The sequence below is a fragment of the Schistocerca piceifrons genome, chromosome 1 (assembly GCF_021461385.2).
Source record: "Schistocerca piceifrons isolate TAMUIC-IGC-003096 chromosome 1, iqSchPice1.1, whole genome shotgun sequence".
NCBI classification, from domain to species: domain Eukaryota; kingdom Metazoa; phylum Arthropoda; class Insecta; order Orthoptera; family Acrididae; genus Schistocerca; species Schistocerca piceifrons.
The window spans coordinates 326,299,313-326,321,508 of record NC_060138.1 but is presented as its reverse complement, the minus strand read 5'-3'; the positions used below and the strand labels follow the sequence as shown (position 1 = coordinate 326,321,508).

Sequence of the window (22,196 nt, the reverse complement as noted above, 5' to 3'; positions counted from 1 at the left end):
AAGTTCTGAAAAATAGCATTTTTCCAAAGATGCTATTGTGTTAGTGTTTATAGTATTGAAGGTTGATTGTTTTTAATGATAGCATAAATTCAATTTTAATCTTGCTCATCATCGAATTTGGCAGTTTTTCAAATAACAATAGCTCTCTTTATGCACACCTCATCCAAAGGGACACTATTAAGAAACTTGCAGAAACTGGGACAAGCGTGGTAAATACAGTCTTATATTCTGACAGTTCCAGCTCCATTCGAAAGCTGTCAGCACATAGTGATGTACATTGAGCCATTTCTCAATGCTGTCAAAATAAGAAGTTTTATGAAACCATTTTGCGTCCCTGAGAGATTTCTATCATAGCAGATGATCATACAAACCATATGTTTTCTGCACTTTACCCAATGGGTGAAACTTTTCCACTGACCCCCCCCCCCCCCCCCCAAACTTCATTTCTGTTTATTTCACTGATCCCTAGGTCAATTACAGCAGTACAATGTTCGCAGATGGTAAGTTCAGATTTCATCCTTTGTTTCACAGTCTACTTTTGTGATGGGCAAGGTTTTAGTCTACCATGATGAAGCACGTTCACTATATCACGAAGTTTAAAAGAGAAGTGATTTCTCATACTGAGAAAACATCAAATCATGCTGCAGATCAGCAGTATGGGATCAATGAGAGTAATTCTAGATAGCAGAGACAGCAAAGGGAAAGACTTTAAGCTAACTCCTAGATTGGAAAAACATTTTTTGGACTAAAATGTTGCTGCTATCATATATTAGAAGTTGTGCTGGATGGTTTTGTTAGGGAGCAGTGACGGAAGTGTTTACCCATGAGTGCAGAAATTGTCCAAGTTACAGCACATGAAACTGGTAGACAGCAGATCATGAATTTCAAAGGAAGACACAACTGGGTTGCATGTTTCATGAAGTGTTGAGGATTTTCTCTTCATAGGTGCACTTCAATTGCATGGAAGCTAATAGAAAACAAAGAAGAAAACTCATCAAATTTCTGTCCCTCCTGAACCTCATTTCTTGGGTGCAGCTTGTATTAGAAGTAGGCTTACACTGGGTAAATCAATTGAATTTATTCACTGCAAGAAAATGAATGGAGTCAATAGGATTTCCATCAACGGAGATACAATGACATGAAATGATATCCAGGAAAACTTTTCAGAAAACCCCTATCTACAACACAATGCATATGTCATGACAAATGAAAATTTGTGCCATACCAGGACTAAGATCTGTATTTCCTGAGAACAGCTGCCTTAACCAATCAAGTGGGTTATCTGAGGATTCCTGAGTAAAACTTTCATCAAAATACATCAGCCTATTATACACCTACTTTAATTTCTCACTTTTTTTTTGTTTGTTTGTTTTTTTTATTTTTTGAAGGGGGTGGGGCAGGGGGGTGTTTGTGGGGGCAAGGGGGGGGGGGGGGGTTGCTAGGAGCAGAGGAATAGGTAGAATATCTTATATTAACTCCTGTGAGGCCCTGAACAATGTACACAGTTAAAGTGCAATACAACAGTAGCATGTGTTACCCTCTTTTGTCCTGATGACAGAGGCAGCACGTTGACTCCAAGCATGTTGTTCAGTCATCCGGACTCACAACTACTCCACACTTACATTTCACGGACATCGGCCAAAGGTGGTTCTAACGTACATGGTACATCACAGATTTGTTCAAAATGAATGAGGCAAGATGAGTGGTGGGGCTACAAATGTTCCCTCGTGTATGTGAAGTGTTTCTCAAATCATTTCAATATAATTTCAAAGTAATGAATCTTGATGCACTGCCTTGCTGAAGGCAAATTTCACCTGGAGAGGAGGGCCCACAAGCACAACCATCGATGCGTATCACTGGACATCACATTCTGACCTGCCACCAACAACTCCCCCCCCCCCCCCCCCCCCACGAGAAAATTTATACCACCTGTCCAAATGGTGTCCTATTAGCAAGAGGAATGTGTGGTATGGCTGCTCATTGGGTGTTGGCAGTACTTAACTGTTGTTTAATTTGTTGCACTTAGGCCTGCCTGTTCTCTGGCACAATTTGTGATGATGACCTTTCTCATCAACATGTTGTTGCCTGTGCCAGTAGTTTTCCTAAATCAAGGTACTCATGTTGTGCTCTTGCCACTGCGGCATGCGAAAACCATAAAGCACAGTGCCTTCTTGATCAAAGAGATGAAGTTTCTCATGGTTCATGCCCTCACACTCTGGCTGCAATCAAAGGCACTGATACTGCCTCTTTCCTAACCTGATTGGTGTGCAAAGAAGAAGGCAGGTTGTGGGGTGATTTGGAGTGGCAAGGAACAGTGATGCTACAGCCTAAAGGGTCATTCTGCGGTGACAGTCCGTAGGATGGACATCAGAGTGTATGCAGAACATTTAGTATTGATTTTCGTGTTAGTTTAAGTATGGTGAGGTTACTAGGCTCTGTAGTGTTCATTCTGGGTGACATAAAGCAAACACAGCAAGTATTACAATAAAAAGCGACAGCAGTAGTACTCTGAGCACATAAAGTTTTAGTGCTCACCCCTACGGTGACAGTTGCCAGGGTAGTGGCGGCAGGAGTGTGAGGCATAGGACAGAAACAGATAGCACATTGGTGACGTTGCACGATATAGCACATTGGTGACATTGTACGATATTCTCTCTCTGCACAGAGCATATCAACTGCTGCCTTCTTATGTGTGCCCAGCTATAACAATATGTCTGTGCCCAATATGTCATTGTCATAATATCCCAACCACATGATAAGAGAAATTATTCCATTCACTGTGGCAGTAATAACTCCTCTCTCTCTCTCTCTCTCTCTCTCTCTCTCTCTCTCTCTCTCCCTCTCTCAATTCGACACAGAAACTGTCTTGACCCAGTTGCTCATAAGTGCTGGAGTAGAACATGAGCACTTATGACTGTGGGTACACTGTGTTATTCTAATAGGCTTCCTAATGGCAGCAACTTCTACCAGATGACAGAAAATTCCTTGAGAATGGCACTGCTAAATAGTATTGAAATCTCATATTAATTAATGCAGCTACTAAACTAACTATATTTTATCAATTTAAATCATATTTTTAAAGTACACAGCTGGAAGTAATCAAAATGAAGCACTTCAAAGAACACACATTAAATTCAGCCCATCTTCATACCCAGTGTTTCTTTCCCTATGTTTATGACACCTTTATGATCCAGCTACATGGAATCAAAACTCTTCACCTGTTCACTGATCATATGAATTGTATGCAACGTAATATCAAGTTCACCACAGATGGAGAGTGAAGGAAAGTAACTATTATTTTTATATCCAACCTGAACAAAACTTAGATTAGCGGCTAGGTTATCATGTTTACTGGAAAGAAACACAAACTGACTTGTATCTCAATGCACAAATCTTTCATCATCTAGCCCACAAGAATGTGTTTTTAAATACTTTAGTACATAGAACTAAAACCTTCTGTGACAAGGAACAACTGGATTCCAAGATCAGTTACCTAAAGCAATTATTCTGAAAAAACAGCTATAACAATCAATACATTAAGTTAGCAACCTAAAAAATAAAAACACAGAGATAATCATTAGAAGGCAATCAGCTAATAGCATTCCATCCTGTCTTAGAAGATATAACAAATAAAACAGACACAGCCTTGGGTGGACACAGTATTGAGCTCACTTGTCAACCACTCAAGAAAATTAGAGAAATTGTGCACCCAGTAACAGACAGCCTTGATCTTGGTGTTCTTGGAATTTATAAATACCTTGTGAATGTGGTAGCAGTTACATTGGTGAGACAATATGAATGGTTTCAGAAAGCTGCACAGAGCACCAATATCTTATTAAATGTAATGATTTCAACAAATCTTTTGCTGCCAAACACAGTCTCATGAACAAATATATAATTAATTTTATGAAACTGAAATATCATTCCACTAGTCTACCTAATGGGATTCTGTCGTTAAAGAAGCTGTTGAAATCAGAAAGTGTAATAACTTTAACTGGACAGTGGCTACACTCTTTGTGCTGCATGGAGATGAACACTTGATGCTGACAGGCAACAGAGAAATCAGCTGAATCATCCACTATTTAATGAAATTGGCATCACTGTCAATATTCTTCAGCCAAAGACATCAACAAAATCTCTGTATATGGAAGTTCCAAGACTGTGACATCTCCATGACATTACTCAGCCAACCAAAGCATCAAATGACCCAATGAAATATCACCTGAAGAAGATGGAAAATGTTAAAAGTTCAATACTGATATATCTGATGCGGCAAGAATTCCATGAAGTATTTATTCAAGTAACAACTGTCTTTCATTTAAATAATGGTCAGCAGGCATGAAGGTGCAATCTGATTTTAGGAGAGGATGGGGGTCATTCACAACCATCAAATCATGCCAGGTTTTTATTTTTCGAAATGAAAATTAAGCATAACAATACATTTCAAAATCAAATTAAAAAGTGTTCATTAAGCATCACTCACCATATACAATGTTTCTTGAGAATGCTTACCCATCTCCCTGACTTTGCTCCTTTTTTACAGTGCCACCAGATGAAGAAACAGAATCCAGACCCATCTCTGATAAGGCTCGCAGTGCTGTTAGTGCTGCCTGTAATGTTAGAGAAGGTATCTGTATTTGTTTGTCTAATGCTTGTGTTGCACTACAAGAAAGTAGATGTTTACTTTTTTCAAATTTAGTCACAGCACACTATAAAAATTGCAGTAGCACAGTCATTCCACTATAACAATAGTGCACATCTTACGGCATATGTGCTGAAATATTTCAGTTCACAATAGATGACGATGACAATGACGATCATTATCTTCATCCTAACACAAAATGAATTTCTGGAAGTGAAATGAGGGATTCTGTTTGCCAAATATTATCAAGTGATGATGTGAACCATGCCTAACACACACATGGTGTGACACAAGAACATGCCTGACAAAGAAGCTTGTTTATTTCTAAAACCCTACATCATGCTCATGAATAAACTATATTGCACATATTTAATGGCATGAAGGCCTTGGCTGTAAACAATGGTAAGGAAAAAGTTGGCTGCTTTGAGAAACTATGCACTAAAGTTTCAATAAATCTAATAAAGTAGATATTTGAAATACATCCATTGTGATTTTTTAATTCAGATTCATCACTGTTTTGAAATATTTCTGTTTTTGTTTACATGCACACTGAATGCACTTAGCAAGGGTGAGCACTGACTTACCATTGTTTACTTGCTGGGTGAGCTAATGAAACAGCATGAAACCTCTCAAAAACACAAACCTAAAACATCCAAATTTTTCAGTTTATGATATTAAGATCTGCATTACCAATTTTGCAATAATACTGCATAACCTCAAAATTAATCTATGATCAAAGATAAAATTAGTTTTATTGTCACTGAATACAGCATGTGAACAGTTTTAATGATGACCCTTAACATTTCCATCATCACACTGTCACATAAACTATGGTGAGGGATGCAGGACGTAAGTTAACATAGTTTACTTGCTAAAACAGTTATTAACATTTAATGGATTAGCAACAACTTTTGAAGTGTATTCAAGTTCAGGTACACATTGAGAGGCTTTAACTGAGTCACATTTATTCACTTAATCCTCATAATTGTACAAATCATCCCTGAAAAGCGTATGTGTTCACTACTATTGGCAGCCATATTTTTGGCACTTATCACTGTTTACATCAAAACATCCTTATCAACTTATGAAAATGAAACACATCATGTACTTGTTTTACATGTAAAAACTATGTTTCAAGTTGACTGTCCCTTACCAATGTTTACAGTCGAGGTCTTCATATATTAAATATGTTTATCTAATTTCATAGTATTTCTTTTGCTTGATCTAGTAATCACTTAATAGCTTCTTATAACAGTAACAAACATTTTATTAATACTTTGGGGAGTTGAAATAAACCAAAACAGGTACACACTGATTAAAATCAATTTATAACAGACTTTTCAGTGAGTCAAGTTGTATGGGCCAGCTGCCAGGCCATTGTATTACTTTCTCGAGCACCATGTGCTTGCTGCTTTTCCAGTTTAGCAGGTACTTGCAGAGTCTCCATCTGGTTTGGCTGGCTGCACAATGGCAACACTGCTTGTCGCCCCTGCAGTCTGTCAACCATAAAGTTATTTGAATCAAACTATCGTTATCTGTCTGTTGCTTCTTCTCTCTTTTTTAAAATACAACAGTGTTTTTTTTTTTTTTTTTGTTTTTTTTTTTTTTGTCACTGCTCTGATGCAGACCACCACAAAGTCCTCTCTGGTGCCAACCTCTTCATCTCAGACTAGCACTTTCAAACTACATCCTCAAGTATTTGTTGAACTTATTTCAGTCTCTTATCTTCCTCTACAGTTTTTACCATCTACAGCTTCCTCTAGTACCATGGAAGTTATCCCCTGATGTCTTAATACATATCCTATTATTCTGTCCCCTCTTCTTCTCAGTATTTTCCACATGTTCCTCTCTTTGGTGATTCTGTGGAGAACCTCCTGAATTACTCATTAACAGTTCAGATAATTTTCAACATTCTTCTGTAGCACCAGATCTCAAATTCTTTGATTCTCTTCTGTTCCAATTTTCCCGCAGTCCACGATTCACTATGATACAATGCTGGGTTCCAAATATACATTCTCCCTTCCTCACTCACATATAAGCTAAATGGACCACTACAGCATATTAACGCGCATTTCAGGCAAAGTCATCATCTATGATTAGTTATTACTAAGGTCACTAAACAGGATGCTCACAGCTTCAATTTTGTGGTTCCAATGCAATTTAATGGCTCTCTTTTTTCTGAACATTTGAAGTTAATCTTTCATAACTAATTCTTATCTTCTGTATTCTGTCATATATCTGTGTCATCACATGGCTTAGGATCTTTTAGTGCAAAATTGTGGCAAAAAAGGTGAAAATATGGTGTGATATTTACGCAATTCTACACGCAAAAATTTATTATGGAATGGCTACATGAATCATTAAATCTGAAACTGCCAAAAACTTGAGAATGCATCTGCGATGACTCATCAAATATTAGTAAACAGAAAAGGAATATCCTACATCAACACACACAAGTGCGATCTGAAGTTATCCTGGCATATTTCCAATTTGAACATTTCTCAGGTATCCGACCGGGTAGCGTCATAATTTCTCCACAATATTTCGGCAGACGTACACGCTGCCATCTTCAAGTGGTTCCTGATGAATGCTGTGCTGTTCCTCTCGGCGCCCTATATATACTAGCCGTTACCCCCTCCACCGTTCCTCTCCTGATGTCTTTGGTGTGGTCGGCGCGGCGGCTACTGGAGGTGGCGGGGGAAGCGGTGCCTGGGTCTGAACTGGGGTCTGCAGTCTCCCTGCTATCGCCGTCGGTCCTCGATCTCTGGGACCGCGTTTTTCTCTCCAGGCTTAGTGCAGGGTTCCAAGCCTGACTAAGTTGAAGGCCACTGTCTTTATTAATTAGATCATCCCGTAGTCGGATTTCGATGGCCTCTTTAGTAACGCAGTCCCAGAAGGAGGAGGATTGACAGAGTATTTTTGTTTTTTCATAGTCCATAGTACGGCCAGTCTTTATACAATGGTCAACCACGTCTGATTTAGTGGCCTGGCGTAATTCAGTATGACGCTTGTGTTCGCGGCACCTCTCTTCTACAGTGCGGACTGTCTCCCCAATGTATGATTTTCCACACTGACAGGGAATTTGATAAACGCCTGGTTTTCGAAGGCCTAGGTCATCTTTCACTGAACCCAGTAGAGTCAAGGTTTTTGCAGGGGGTCGGAATACACATTTCACATTGTGTTTCCCCAGGATTCTGTCGATTTTTCTTGAGGCATCACTCGTGTGCCGCTATTCAACAATGTTGGCAGGAATGGATTAATCATGGTTGAACACAGCATCAGGAAGGAAGCAGTCAACAGAACACAAAGACTGGATTTGAGCCCAAATACATTTCCTCTGTCAAATGCAGACATCTGTTTATGTTCCTAAATGCCTTCAATTGCCACTACAGCTCCCAACGTGAAGGCGTCCTGACTGAGCTATCATCAGAGAGGTATTCAGAGCTCCGTATTCATCATTATTATTGATCTGATGTGCAAGTGGTTCTTCATTGACCACAATGACTATTAATAGGTGGCTCACAGAAAGGAAGCTGTGCTCACAGCACCCTTTGCACTGACTACCATTGACCTCATTACACCAACAAACCAGTTTGCAGTGATGTATGGCACATTCGGCCTGGAATCTCACTGACTGGAGGAGAACTGTCGCCAGTGATGAGTTCTGCTTTGAACTGAGCCCCAGTGACCAGTGAAAATGTGATTGAAGATGCCCCAAACAGTGATGGGATACCAATGAGACTGTCGCCTGCCATACAGCTCGATAGTCAGGAGTGATTCTCTGAGGTGCCATTTCACTTCATAGCAGGTCCCCTTTGGTTGTCATTCACGGTACCCTTATAGGATGGTGTTAGATCAGCTATATTTTACACCCAGTTTTGTTGCCCTTCGAAGCAAGCTATCCTGGGCTAACATTTCAGCAAGACAATGCCCACCCGCACAGCAAGAATTTCTACTGCTTGTCTTTGTGCCTGCCAAATCCTACCGTGGCCAGCAGGGTCACCGGATCTCTCCCCGATTGACAACCTTTGGAGCATTATGGTCAGGGCTATCCAATTAGCTTGTGATTTTGATTATCTAACACACCAATGGGCAGAATTTGGCACGATATCTGTAAGGAGGACTTTAAAAACTCTATCAATCAATGTCAAACCATGTCAGTGCTTGCACAATAAGAGCCAGAGGTGGACCAATGTGTTATTGACTGGCTGAGATTGTGAGGCTATTTCTCTTGAATAAATATACGACTTTCTTGAAGCTGTAATCATTTGTTTGTCTTTACCTGTACATCACATCTACAAATTTCAGACCAATTTGGATAATTCCTTCATGGTGTGTCTTTCTTTCTTCTTTCTTAGCGTGTAAGAAAGTAGCCAGTAATAAAAATATCTGCACAATGTATTTTTCCCCAAACAAGTTATGGTTGAGTGTTTAAGGACTACATTCAAATGATTTTTAATTTGTGGACATCATCCTAGCTTTCAGTAAAATGGAATGCAGTCAGTCATTAAAATTTGGTATATTACTTTCTTCTTCACAGACAACTAAATGAACTTTCGTGCTCAATTTCATACTTCTCCAATGATACAGCTACTTAATTAGTGACACATTCATTGCCTCTGGAAGAACTTAATCATCAGCAATATATTGATCAGTTTTAAACGAGGACAAGTGAGTAGATAGCTCAGTCAACCAAAACATTAGAGTGGTTTCAGTTGAAAGAATGAATACATGGTTCAACCAACAGAAAAGCTACACTAGTTTCACATGAAAAGAAAGAATTAATAATTTGGTCAAGCTGCACTCTGGTTACACTCAAGAGAGTGAATCAACAGTCCAGCCAATAAGTAAAATTCCAACCAAGGAGGAGGAGGAGGAGGAGGAGGAAGAGATTAGTGTTTAATGTCCCATTGACAATGAGGTCATTACAGACAGAGCACAAACTTGGCTTCAGGAAGGATAGGGGAGGAAATCAGCTGCACCCTTTCAAAGAAAGCTTCCCAGCATTTGCCTGAAGTGACTTGGAGGACTCACTGAAAACCTAAATCAGGATAGTTTTTTTTTTTTTTTTGTGGTTTTAGGGCGCAAAACTTCTATGGTCATTAGCGCCCAGCCCGTGACGTAGAAAACAGGAAAAAAACGAAATTTAAAATCAGCAGCAATGGGAACAAAGTCATAAAATTTGAGAAACTAAAGGCAGAAGGAATGCTTAAAAATCCACTATAGAAAGGGGTTGGTTGTCCCCCAAAAAAAAGGCTTCAAATGACTGACGTCATTTCACTGTCACTAATAAACTGTAGAACGCGGTCAGCTGAGCGCGTGTCATCTGCTAAAATCGACGAGAGATCAGGCGATAGCTGTAGATGGGAGCGTAACGGATTAAAATAGGGGCATTCAATTAAAAGGTGTCTGACCGTCCACGGCTGAGAGCAGTGGGGACAGAGTGGGGGAGGATCACCGCTTAAAAGATGTCGATGACTAAAAAGACAGTGCCCTATCCGGAGTCTAGCTAAAATTACCTCCTCCCGACGACGCGATCGGGAGGAAGAGGTCCATGCGCAAGGAAGGGCTTTCACTTCCCGCAATTTATTATGGGGAAGTGTTGACCAATGCGCATGCCATAAATGAGCAACTTGGCGACATAAACCGCTCTGTAGGTCGGTAAACGGAAGAGACTGAATAGCTGGCCGAGGAAGAGAGACTGCAGCCTTGGCCGCTATATCGGCCGCCTCATTTCCACAGATACCGGCGTGTCCTGGGAGCCAGAGGAACGCCACTGAGACGCCCCCCAGGTGGAGCAAGCGCAGGCAGTCCTGAATCCGGTGGACCAGAGGGTGCACAGGGTAAAGAGCTTGGAGACTTAAGAGAGAGCTGAGAGAATCTGAGCAGATTACGTACTGTATCCGCTGATGGCGGCGGATGTAGTGGACAGCCTGGAGAATAGCGTAAAGCTCCGCAGTATAAACCGAACACTGGTCGGGAAGCCGAAAGTGATTTGGGGTGTCGCCAACAATATAGGCACCTCCTACACCTAACGATGTTTTCGAGCCATCGGTGTAAATAAATGTGGCTTCCGTCATTTGTGCACATAGAGCAGCAAATGCCCGACGGTAAACAAGTGTAGGGGTACCATCCTTGGGAAATTGACATAGGCCTCTGAGCAAGTCGATCCGGGGACGGAGCCAAGGCTGTGCTGTACCCCAAGTTGTCAAGAAGGTTTTAGGAAAGCGGAAGGAAAGGGAATGGAGCAGTTGACGGAAGCGGACTCCCGGGGGTAGTAGGGAGGAGGAGCGGCCTGCATACCCGACATCAAGGGAGGCGTCGAAAAAAAGGTCATGGGCTGGATTAGCAGGCATGGAAGACAAATGGCTAGCATAACGACTCAGAAGGACTGCCCGCCGATTGGATAGCGGAGGTTCAGCAGTCTCAGCATAAAGGCTTTCCACAGGGCTGGTGTAAAAAGCTCCAGACACTAAACGTAATCCACGGTGGTGGATAGAGTCGAGACGCCGAAGAATAGACGGCCGAGCAGAGGAGTAGACTATGCTTCCATAATCCAATTTCGAGCGCACTAAGGCGCGATAGAGGCGGAGAAGGACCACTCGGTCCGCTCCCCAAGAGGTGCCATTCAGGACACGGAGGGTGTTAAGGGAACGCAGACAGCGAGCCGAAAGATAGGAAACGTGGGAGGACCAGCACAGTTTTCTGTCAAACATAAGACCCAAGAATTTAGCGACGTCGGAAAACGGAAGGTTGACAGGACCTAGATGTAAGGAGGGCGGAAGAAACTCCTTACGTCGCCAAAAATTAACACAAACGGTCTTACTGGGTGAGAAACGGAAGCCGGTATCGATGCTCCACGAGTGGAGGCGATCGAGACATCCTTGAAGACGTCTTTCAAGAAGGCTGGTCCGTTGAGAGCTGTAGTAGATCGCAAAATCGTCCACAAAGAGGGAGCCCGAGACATCAGGAAGGAGACAATCCATAATTGGATTAATGGCAATTGCAAACAGTACAACACTCAGCACGGAGCCCTGGGGTACCCCGTTTTCTTGGGAGAAAGTACGGGATAGAGTAGTGTTCACCCGCACCCTAAATGTGCGCTCTGCCATAAATTCGCGAAGAAAAAGGGGCAGCCGGCCTCGAAAGCCCCAAGAGAACAGTGTGCGGAGGATGCCTGTCCTCCAACAGGTATCGTATGCTCTCTCCAGATCAAAAAATATTGCTACCGTTTGGCGTTTCCGGAGGAAATTGTTCATGATATAAGTGGAGAGAGCAACAAGATGGTCAACGGCAGAACGATGTTGTCGGAATCCGCATTGGGCTGGTGTTAAAAGACTGCGGGATTCCAGCCACCAAGCTAAACGGTAATTCACCATACGCTCCAATACCTTACAGACACTACTCGTGAGAGAAATGGGGCGATAGCTAGAGGGGAGATGTTTGTCCTTTCCAGGTTTCGGAACGGGAACGACAATAGCTTCCCGCCATCGCCTGGGAAAGGTACTGTCAGTCCAAATTCGATTATAAAGGCGAAGGAGGTAGCGCAGGCTATGGGTTGACAAATGCAGCAACATTTGGACATGGATACCATCCGGTCCTGGGGCGGAGGAGCGAGAAGAAGAGAGTGCATGTTGGAGTTCGCGCATGGAGAAAACAGTATTGTAGCTTTCGCGATTTTGAGAGGAGAAAGCGAGATGTCGCACTTCCGCTGCACGTTTCTTCGGGAGAAACGCTGGCGGGTAATTTGAAGAGCTCGAAATCTCAGCAAAGTGCTGACCCAATGAGTTAGAAATTGCGACGGGGTCCACTAAGGTATCATGCGCGACAGTGAGCCCAGAGACCGGGGAGAAACTAGGCGCGCCTGAGAACCGTCGAAGCCGACTCCAAACTTCCGAGGAGGGAGTGAAGGTGTTAAATGAGCTAATAAAGAATTGCCAGCTTGCCTTCTTGCTATCGCGGATGACGCGACGGCATCGCGCACGGAGCTGCTTATATCGGATACAGTTGGCCAAAGTTGGATGGTGACGGAAAATGCGAAGAGCACGTCGCCGCTCACGTATTGCGTCACGGCATGCCTCGTTCCACCAAGGAACTGGGGGGCGCCGGGGCAATTCGGAGGTGCGTGGTATTGAACGTTCCGCAGCTGTGAGAATAACGTCGGTAAAATGTGTGACCTCATCGTCGACGCTGGGAAAGCGACGGTCATCGAATGTCGCTAGAGACGAAAAAAGTGTCCAATCGGCTTGGGCAAACTTCCAGCGTCGCGAGCGCATATATGGCAGTTGAGGCTGCAGTCGAAGGACACATGGAAAGTGGTCACTCGAGTGTGTATCATCAAGGGCGAACCATTCGAAGCGCCGGGCTAGCGGAACAGTACCGACCGCAAGGTCCAAATGAGATAAATTTGCCGTGGAGGCAGACAAAAATGTGGGGACCCCAGTGTTGAGGCAGACTAGATCCGCTTGGTGGAAGACGTCTAGCAATAGTGAGCCACGTGGACAAGGATGTGGAGATCCCCAAAGCGGGGGAAGCTGATAGCAAATAGGGGGGTGGAAGCTGATCAAGAAGATGAAGGAGATCAGCTCGTGCCAGTGGTGTAGACGATGGAATGTATACCGTACATAGAGAGAATGTGTATCCAGAAAGGGAAAGACGGACGGCGACAGCTTGGAAGGAACTGTTTAAGGGGATTGGGTGATAATGGAGAGTATCATGGAGCAGAATCATGAGTCCTCCATGGGCTGGAGTGCCTTCAACAGAGGGGAGGTCATATCGGACGGACTGAAAATGAGGGAGAACAAAGCGGTCATGGGGACGCAGCTTTGTTTCCTGAAGACAGAAGATGACCGGCGAGTAGGATCGTAAGAGGATCGACAATTCATCCCGATTGGCGCGAATGCCGCGGATATTCCAGTGGATAATGGACATAGGGTCAACAGAAAATGGAGAAACGTGACCAAGGGCGCTGTCAACTCAACGACTGCTCAGAGCTTGCGACCGACAGCATGGAATGGCATTCAGTCGAAGGCAGAAGATCCTGATCCATAGGTTGGTCAGGAGCAGCTCCTGCCACCAACGATCGGCCAGTTGACCGGCCACCAGCAGTGCGCCTCGGCGACACGGAAGATGGCCGAGGGCGATTTCCGCCAGGTGGTGCTGTAGTTGTGACACGCCTTGGCGGAGAAGGAGAGGAACTGTGTTTCTTCGTAGCCTTCTTGGAGGTATGATGTTTAGATGAAGGAGGAACCGATGGTTGTGAAGTTGCAGTACGTAAAAACTCTTCACGAGAATGCTCTTTTTTCGAAGACTTGGCGTCTGACTTTTGGGCTCGAGATTTAGTAGAACCCGACGAAGGGTGAGCCATAGAGTGGGCAGGCGAAAGTGGTGAGGTTGAACGGGCGATCTTTGCGCTGGCCGATCTGACGACCGTGGTACTAAATGTGAGGTCGCAAGTCTGCGTGGCCGCCTCCTTTGTTGGCCGAGGAGAAGCAAGGACAGTGCTGTATTTTCCTCTCTGAGGCACGGTGGGCTGTCGACTGGCGAGTAACTTTCGAGCAGCAAAGGTCGACACCTTTTCCTTCACTCTTATTTCCTGGATGAGCTTTTCATCCTTAAAAACGGGGCAATCTCGAGAGGAAGCAGCGTGGTCACCCATACAGTTGATGCAGTGAGGGGATGGAGGTGGACAAGCACCCTCATGGGCATCCTTGCCACACGTAACACATTTGGCCGGATTGGAACAGGACTGGCTGGTGTGATTGAACCGCTGACATCGATAGCAACGCGTAGGGTTTGGGACATAAGGGCGAACGGAAATTATCTCATAGCCTGCTTTGATTTTTGATGGGAGTTGAACTTTGTCAAATGTCAAGAAGACAGTACGGGTTGGAATGATGTTCGAGTCAACCCTTTTCATAACCCGATGAACAGCGGTGACGCCCTGGTCAGACAGGTAGTGCTGAATTTCTTCGTCAGACAATCCATCGAGGGAGCGTGTATAAACGACTCCACGCGAGGAATTTAAGGTACGGTGCGGTTCCACCCGGACAGGGAAGGTGTGGAGCAGAGAAGTACGCAGCAATTTTTGAGCCTGGAGGGCACTGTGTGTTTCTAACAACAGGGTACCATTCCATAATCTGGAACAAGACTTTACAGGACCCGCAATTGCGTCGACACCTTTCTGAATAATGAAAGGGTTGACCGTGGAAAAGTCGTGACCTTCGTCAGACCGAGAAACAACAAGGAACTGTGGCAACGATGGAAGAACCGTCTGTGGCTGAGACTCAGTGAACTTACGTTTGTGAGCAGACATAGTGGAAGGTGAGGAAACCATTGCGGAAGAATCCCCCATGATTACCGGCGTCTCCGATGGCGCGCTCCTCCCTTGTGGGGGCCCTCACCGAGGGCACACCCGCCTTAGGTGATTGTTCACACCTCAGGTCACACCTCCCGACAAACGGACGGAGGGACCAATCGGCACTTTCGGAAGGTATCAGCTCGGGTAATCACCCCTCCCTGGGCCTGGCCTTTACCAGGGGGTACGTACGTGTCCTACCTGTCTGCCCGGGGCGGGGAATTACGCGTTACCCCGTCACCGGCTACGCATGGAAGTGCGTGGGTCGGCCTTCAGACACGCACAGGGAGGAAGAAAGAGAAAGGGAAGGGAAAGAAGAGGGGGTCTCAAACGCCGCAGCGGAGAAAAGGGTAAAGAGAAGAGGTAAGGAAAAGAGAAGGACAAAGGAAGGAAGGAGACATACAAGCAAGGAAGAAGAAGAATGTGGTACATTTTCAAGCGTCCGTCTCCGGACGTAGGCGCAAACCATACTCCCAGAGGGGGAGAAAGTGAAGGAAAGAACCAGAGGTGAGGGGGGGGGGGGGTGAAGACAGGGGATGGGGAAGGATGCGGAAAGGGGAGGTATGCAGCCCGGAAAGGAAGGAAGGCCACATTAGCTCGGGGCCCCGTGCTCGCTACGCACGTGTCCACAAAAGAGTTGTGGATCCCCTGGGGGGGATCAGGATAGTTGGATGCAGGTTTGAACAATCATCCTCTGGAATGCAAATTACAACCCCCCTAAATTGATTGTTTTCATTTGGTTGTCCCCATCACAGGAAGGAGTGTCTGGGTTCATCATGCAGCTCTTGTTTACCTTATAGTTCTTTAGCCATTCAGAAAATTATTACAGATAAACACTGCAGCTTTCACTGAAGTGCACAATCTAGTGATGGCGACAGAAGCTTCATTCATACTCAATTATATTTTACACTATCACGCAACAAGACAAACATGCATTATTGAAAGTTTGTGCCATAGTGGTATTTTCTGCATTTTCTAAAAAGCAAGTTAACAAAAGCTTGGGATTCACTTAGTGTCCATTCAGGGGAACTGAATACATGTCTGAATACATGTCCGTTCTGTCAGTTAGTGGTTTCATTAAGACTGAAACACATTGCATAATTGGCTATTGTTTATCTGACTTGTTACATTTTGTCTTCATGTAGAGACTTAAGGTACAGACTTTTTTCAAATACTACCATTGAACAGACTTTCCGGTATACTTCTCCAGATACAATTGTGTAATGGGAGTGTTTACTCATAAAGGCAATGCTGCAAATACCAGCACTATGTCATAAAAAATTCTTAAGAGTGCTTTCCAATTACAACACACCACTGAATATGATTTCATTGGTGCTTTTCATGAATCAAGACTAAGATGTTAAAAGTACTGCACTTCACAACAGAGTCATCAACTGTTTAATGTCGTCACACATTCTCCCACTGCTCGTTCTGGAGTATGGCACCTTGAACGCAGACAAAAAAAACTCACACTGTTTCTGCTCATAGTGTAGTCGCGATACAGGCACTCTGTGAATAATCAATACTGCAACCAGTGTTAAGATAAGTGCTTAGTAGTCTGCCCTACCAGCAATTCTTGTAATTTTCAAAATGTATTCGTGTAATACAGAGGGAGGCCAAATCACCCCATCCCCCATAAGAAGTGACAATAGTGTCTTGCATTATCAAATTATGGTTTATTTATTCAACAGATGCCAAATGTCGAAATATTTCTGCAAAAGGTATTATGGTACCTTTTCTACTCTGCAACTGTTGTGTAATAGTAAGTTATCACTTATACTGAGACAGAGAATCAGTAGTAGGCATGGTGACTCGCTCCACATTTGAACATGAGTGTGTTGCCATTATGCATTGAGCCAAAGTTACCCTGAACTAAAACAATGTAACTGCGTTAATAAATTCAAATTTTCTATCAATGTATGTATGTATGGACAGAAATGCAAGTTTTGTATTTTGGGATTATGTTAATTATGAAATTTAGAGGGAACTACCAATCTGTGTGGTTACTTGTTTCATAGTAAACAAAGGAAAAGAACGTATAGAAAGTAAGTATTTCCTTCCACAGTCAAGAGACTTAGCCTCTAAGTGATCAACTTTTAGGAATGAAATTATGAAATACCTTGAAAGAACACACACTACTAAGTCCTTTGTATGTTCCTTTTAAGTAGGAAAAAACCAGCAAATTTGCTGTTACGGCCAACTACTTTCTGGCATTGGGGGAATAGTGGTGAAGTCTATTAGATTAGTTCACTGTAAGCTATCCCTATTTATTCTTCATCAGGTGATGCAGCATGAAGTCTGGGATGGGGGGACAACAACTAGGGAACCTGCAATAAACAAACTTTCAACAGATATTTCTCTCCAAATTAAATCATTTACAGTATCACATTTTATTAAAAGTGTGATTCTAGGGACACTAGGCATCCCTGTCCTTATTGTAACACCATAATAAGTGCACGGAATCATGATTATTTTTAATACACCAGATTTTCTACTGCACAACATGGTTCTCTTTAAGTACAACAACTGCCTCAAAATTTTCAGAAGGCCAGTTAGATCATCATAGCAGGCATGCACAACATTTCAACAACAGATTGAGTTGTAACTGTAAGACTGATGGCGAGAGGCATAAGCAGTTCTTTTTATTTTTATACCTGTGAACAGTTCCTTTTATATCTGCGAGCACTCCCTTATCCTGTGCACAAATCGGTGACCCAGGTTTTGTGTACTTTATCTCATTGCGGTGCCGTTCTTGGCTAGCTGTCATTTCATCTGGCACCCCAGTATTACTCTGTTCATCTTGTTGTTTGACCTTTGCACTTCCATTCCAGTGCACTGGGCCGGATTGCACAGTTCACTGAGGCAGTACTCAGAGTCATAATTAATCAGGTTTTCCATGATATTAATTTTGATGAGTTTGTCTATTTATTTTTGTTGAGATCCCGAAATCAATTGAAATTAATCCATGGCTCAGTATACCATCTCAGTAAGGCCTGGGATCCTGCACAACATTTAATTATAAATCAACCGGAGACGTAGACCAGAACAGTACAACGAAATAGCAAAGGCAAAGCAACAAGATGGGTAGGGCTTATGCTGGGGATATTGGGTGGAATGACAGCGATCTAAGAATGGTACTGGGGTGTAACGCAAGTATAGAATGCCCACACTGCCAATGAAAGCATGGTGTGTGTGTGTGTGTGTGTGTGTGTGTGTGTGTGTATGTGTGTGTGTGTGAGGAGGCAGGGTGAGGGTGGGCGCATGCGTGCTTGTGTATTTGCTCATGCAGAGGTTGTGGTGATAACTTCGACTGTTGTGAAATATTGTGCCTGATCCTGTCATTTGCCAAATAACTTTCCTTTCAACTGCTCAGTTTCTCAGCTCTCTCCAGATCAACCTGAAAAGCAATTTTACTTTTTCTTCATGATTCTGGTAGTTCGCAAGAAATGAAACACGCTGAGAAGAAGCCAAATAAGATATAGAACATCGTAAGGTTTTCTTTTGTTTACTCAAATTAAAAGGATTTGTAGATCTGTCGTAAAGCAGCCCCTAGACAATCAATAATGTTGTGCTATATTTTGTGATGTGCAACAACTTAGACATCTAGGAGAGAGATTGAGACGTGCAATAATGATGAGGACGTCAAAAACTTTGGAAATATACTGCACTGCTCAGAAATATTGTGCCATTTGTGGGCAGTATTAAAAATATTCTTGACCTTCCCTTGTGTGCTACACAGAGCAGAGAGGTCAGGTTAGGTTATGTTTTTAGTTACTGTGTGGAGAATGACTTCAAAACAAGATAAAAGAACATAATTATTAGAGTGCAGATAAGAACAAACAAAAAATGATGAATTGTATTAATTGTCACTTGGAAAATATAGGGAATAAAGTATAATTAGATATTTATCTCTGTGTATACATTACTAGAGAATCTAGCAATTCTTTGCAATTGCTAAATATGTATCAGAATTGGCTATAGGTCCTGGTCTATCCCCCCCCCCCCCCCCCTTCCTATCTTCTACTTCCCTTCCTCTGTCCATGATCTTGAGGTTTGTTATAGCCAACGAAAACTTGGCTGAAAACTGAAATAGCTTAAAATAAATGGTTAAATAGGTTGGGATCATTGGTACTGCTGCTGGATCTCTGAGGATGGTAGCTACAATGAAAGTATTTTGCATAGTTTTAATCTGCAAATGTGTAGGATTACAAGTTTAGCATGATGCAGATTCCGTAATAGTATTCTATACTCCGTTCATCATAATAAACCCCATGTAAACACTACACTATACACTCTTCCGCATTTGCTGGAACCTCACTGGATTTCGTTTAACATGGAGGGAAAGCCAAGCTGTAGCTTTACCGGCGCATTTAACTTGGGCACCACTGGCCAGGCACGACAACTGTGATCCAACTAATCTGCAATGAAGTGAGCAGTTGCAGTAAATACATAAAAAGTGATGAGCAGAGAATAATATAGCTTCAAATGTCAATTAATTTTTAAACAGAAAGAAAAAGTACATGGTAAAATTCAGGTAATACACTTCTCTGCTGATCAGACGGAAAACATAACATGCTCTTAATCTTAGCTAAAATAGTACTGTAATTAAAATGAAGAGTTAAGAAAATTCCTGATTTTAACAAGGGTAATTTTTCTGCATGAGCTGTGTGTGGCATAAAAGGGCACTGCTGGGATTTTTCCATCTAGTTAAATATTGAAACCACTGAACGTATTACAGGCAGTCACCAGATAATCTCTGAACTGCTTCCCTATCGGACTTCAAGGAATACATTACAGTACTATTACGTTGATAACAGGGCGATCAGCAACAGAATCCCAAACTGCCAAGAAGTCCACATTTCCTCCTCTTTTATGATGTGTTGTTCTGCATTTCACCATCATTCGGCAGTGAAGCGTCACAAAGCTTCGTGCATTAGTTCCAGAATGTTTGGCAGCTTAGATGTCTTGTTATTTCTCACGACAAATCCCTTAACTTGGCTCCATATAAATTTTATTGCAGTGTTAAGGTGACAACTGTAAAAACACAGCATTTATACAGTGTGCTTGACGTTGTGAAAATGATTGTTTTTGATGTTGCTATGATGCTTTTTGCTGTGACTCGTGTGAAACATTGAAACAACTGTCCTGCAAAGCAATGGGCATATTCTAATAAAGAGTATCTGATTTTTCAGTTTTCTCCAAAATATTTAATTTTGTAATTTTTCTTAATTTCAAAATCTTTAAAAGTCTTTTATAAAATATCAATAACTAAGAATGTATATTTGGAATGAAATGCAGAATTTTGCCTGTGATATGTAATTAGAAGGTCTGCCTTTTTCTGGTTGGGGGGGGGGGGGAATAAAAATGATGGCTAAGTATGAGTTAATTACCATACATTTGATAAATTTCATACTTAAATGATTTAGGTATTCAAACCGAACAAAAAAAAATTGTAGAACGAAATGGGTCTCGAACTGCCACTCACCAGCCCACTCGTTTATAAATCTACCACGCTTCCACTTACGCCACGAAGGTAATTAAAATACTACTACTTACATTTATTACATTTTCTCGAAAACTGTCGAGGTTGTTTTTTTCTCTGAAATTTTGCGAAAAACATTAACAACAACTTGTTTCTAGCCATTAACAGTGTTCCGCGCGCATGTTTTACGGCAAAGTAGGAAGCAGTTGTACAGTATACGGGCACTTCTGACACCAATTGTAAATGTATACAAAGTATGGGAAAGGGGGGGGGCGGTTGTTACATATGCCTCATGACGACAGAGTGCAGGAGGTCGAGCAGTCAGGATTAGAGAGTGGTCATCCAGGGCTGCCGTTAAATGACAAAACAGGAAAAGGTACAATACCGAGAATATATTTCCGGGTATGGTATACAAGGGTCGGAAGTTACCAGGTTTTGGTCAGTCTAGGAGATTGAACAATTAACTGAAACGGGCAATGGAAGGGGAAGTGGTTCATATTAACTTACGCTGGTGGCCGGTTGCGAAGAGCAGAGCCAGAGGCTCTGCCTTCCAAGAAGACGTCTGTGCTCCTCGAAGTCTGGATTCCAAGAGAGAAAAGCAAGTGTGTTCTGCACCACAGGACGCTCCAGCGTCCACACATGTGATCAGTATCCCGCGCACGCTATTGGCTAAAATCAATGGCATGAATTCGCTAGCAGTTTCAGCAGAGGGCTCAGGGCGTCTCCTGTCAGCAGCTTTAACTGGAAAGAACTGCCTCGGTTTTGAAAGACAAGTGACTTGTGTCACATAAATGCGGCGTGAATTACTCTGGGAGAAAACTTGTAAAGATTCCACTGGGCCTTTGAAAAATTTTCCCTAAAATATTTCTTGACTCGCTGCCAAACATTGTTTACAATAGGGCATCCATCACTCCCTGGAAAGACGGTTTGCCATAGTAGGGGCCTTAATACTATTTGGGGGGGGGGGGGGGTTGCAACTGTTTTCATTTTTTTTTAACTGGGAGGGGGGAGTCACATGTAGTCAAATTTATCAATTTTCATGAGTTATGGAAGTAGTAAAACATTAACTATTCAAGTCACAATACAATATTTCCTGTAATAGTTGGAATCATCACTGTCCATATAATCAAGTCTTAGAACTAACGAAGTTAAAATGATGCCATAACAGTTCACAAAATAGGATTGAACTATCATTATTTGTCTTTAAATTTGTTGCGAAAGCTTGAATTTCGTGTGTATGTTTGTGTGTCTATCGACCTGCCAGCACTTTCGTTCGGTAAGTCACATCATCTGTGTGTGTGTGTGTGTGTGTGTGTGTGTGTGTGTGTGTGTGTATATATAAAGATGATGTGACTTACCAAATGAAAGTGCTGGCAGGTCGACAGACACACAAACATACACACAAAATTCCAGCTTTCGCAACAAACTGTTGTCTCATCAGGAAAGAGGGAAGGAGAGGGAAAGACAAAAGGATGTGGGTTTTAAGGGAGAGGGTAAGGAGTCATTCCAATCCCAGGAGCGGAAAGACTTACCTTAGGGGGAAAAAAGGACGGGTATACACTCGCACACACACACATATCCATCCACACGTATACAGACACAAGCAGACATATTTAAAGACAAAGAGTTTGGGCAGAGATGTCAGTCGAGGCAGAAGTGCAGAGGCAAAGATGTTGTTGAATGACAGGTGAGGTATGAGTGGCGGTAACTTGAAA

The 22,196-nt window shown here is 42.7% G+C and overlaps 1 protein-coding gene across 2 annotated transcripts in view; it reads right to left on the bottom strand.

Annotated features, from left to right (window-relative positions):
• LOC124782548 (double-stranded RNA-binding protein Staufen homolog 2) overlaps positions 1-22,196 on the bottom strand; it is a 257,615-nt gene that overhangs the window by 10,992 nt on the left and 224,427 nt on the right. Inside the window, exon 16 of one of the 2 annotated variants that reach the window (XM_047253950.1) lies at positions 4,484-4,610. In XM_047253950.1, the coding sequence (XP_047109906.1) occupies positions 4,509-4,610 (102 nt within the window). In that variant the 3' untranslated portion in view covers positions 4,484-4,508. The remainder of the gene's footprint in view (positions 1-4,483; positions 4,611-22,196) is intronic. The other variant, XM_047253949.1, reaches the window with a different exon arrangement.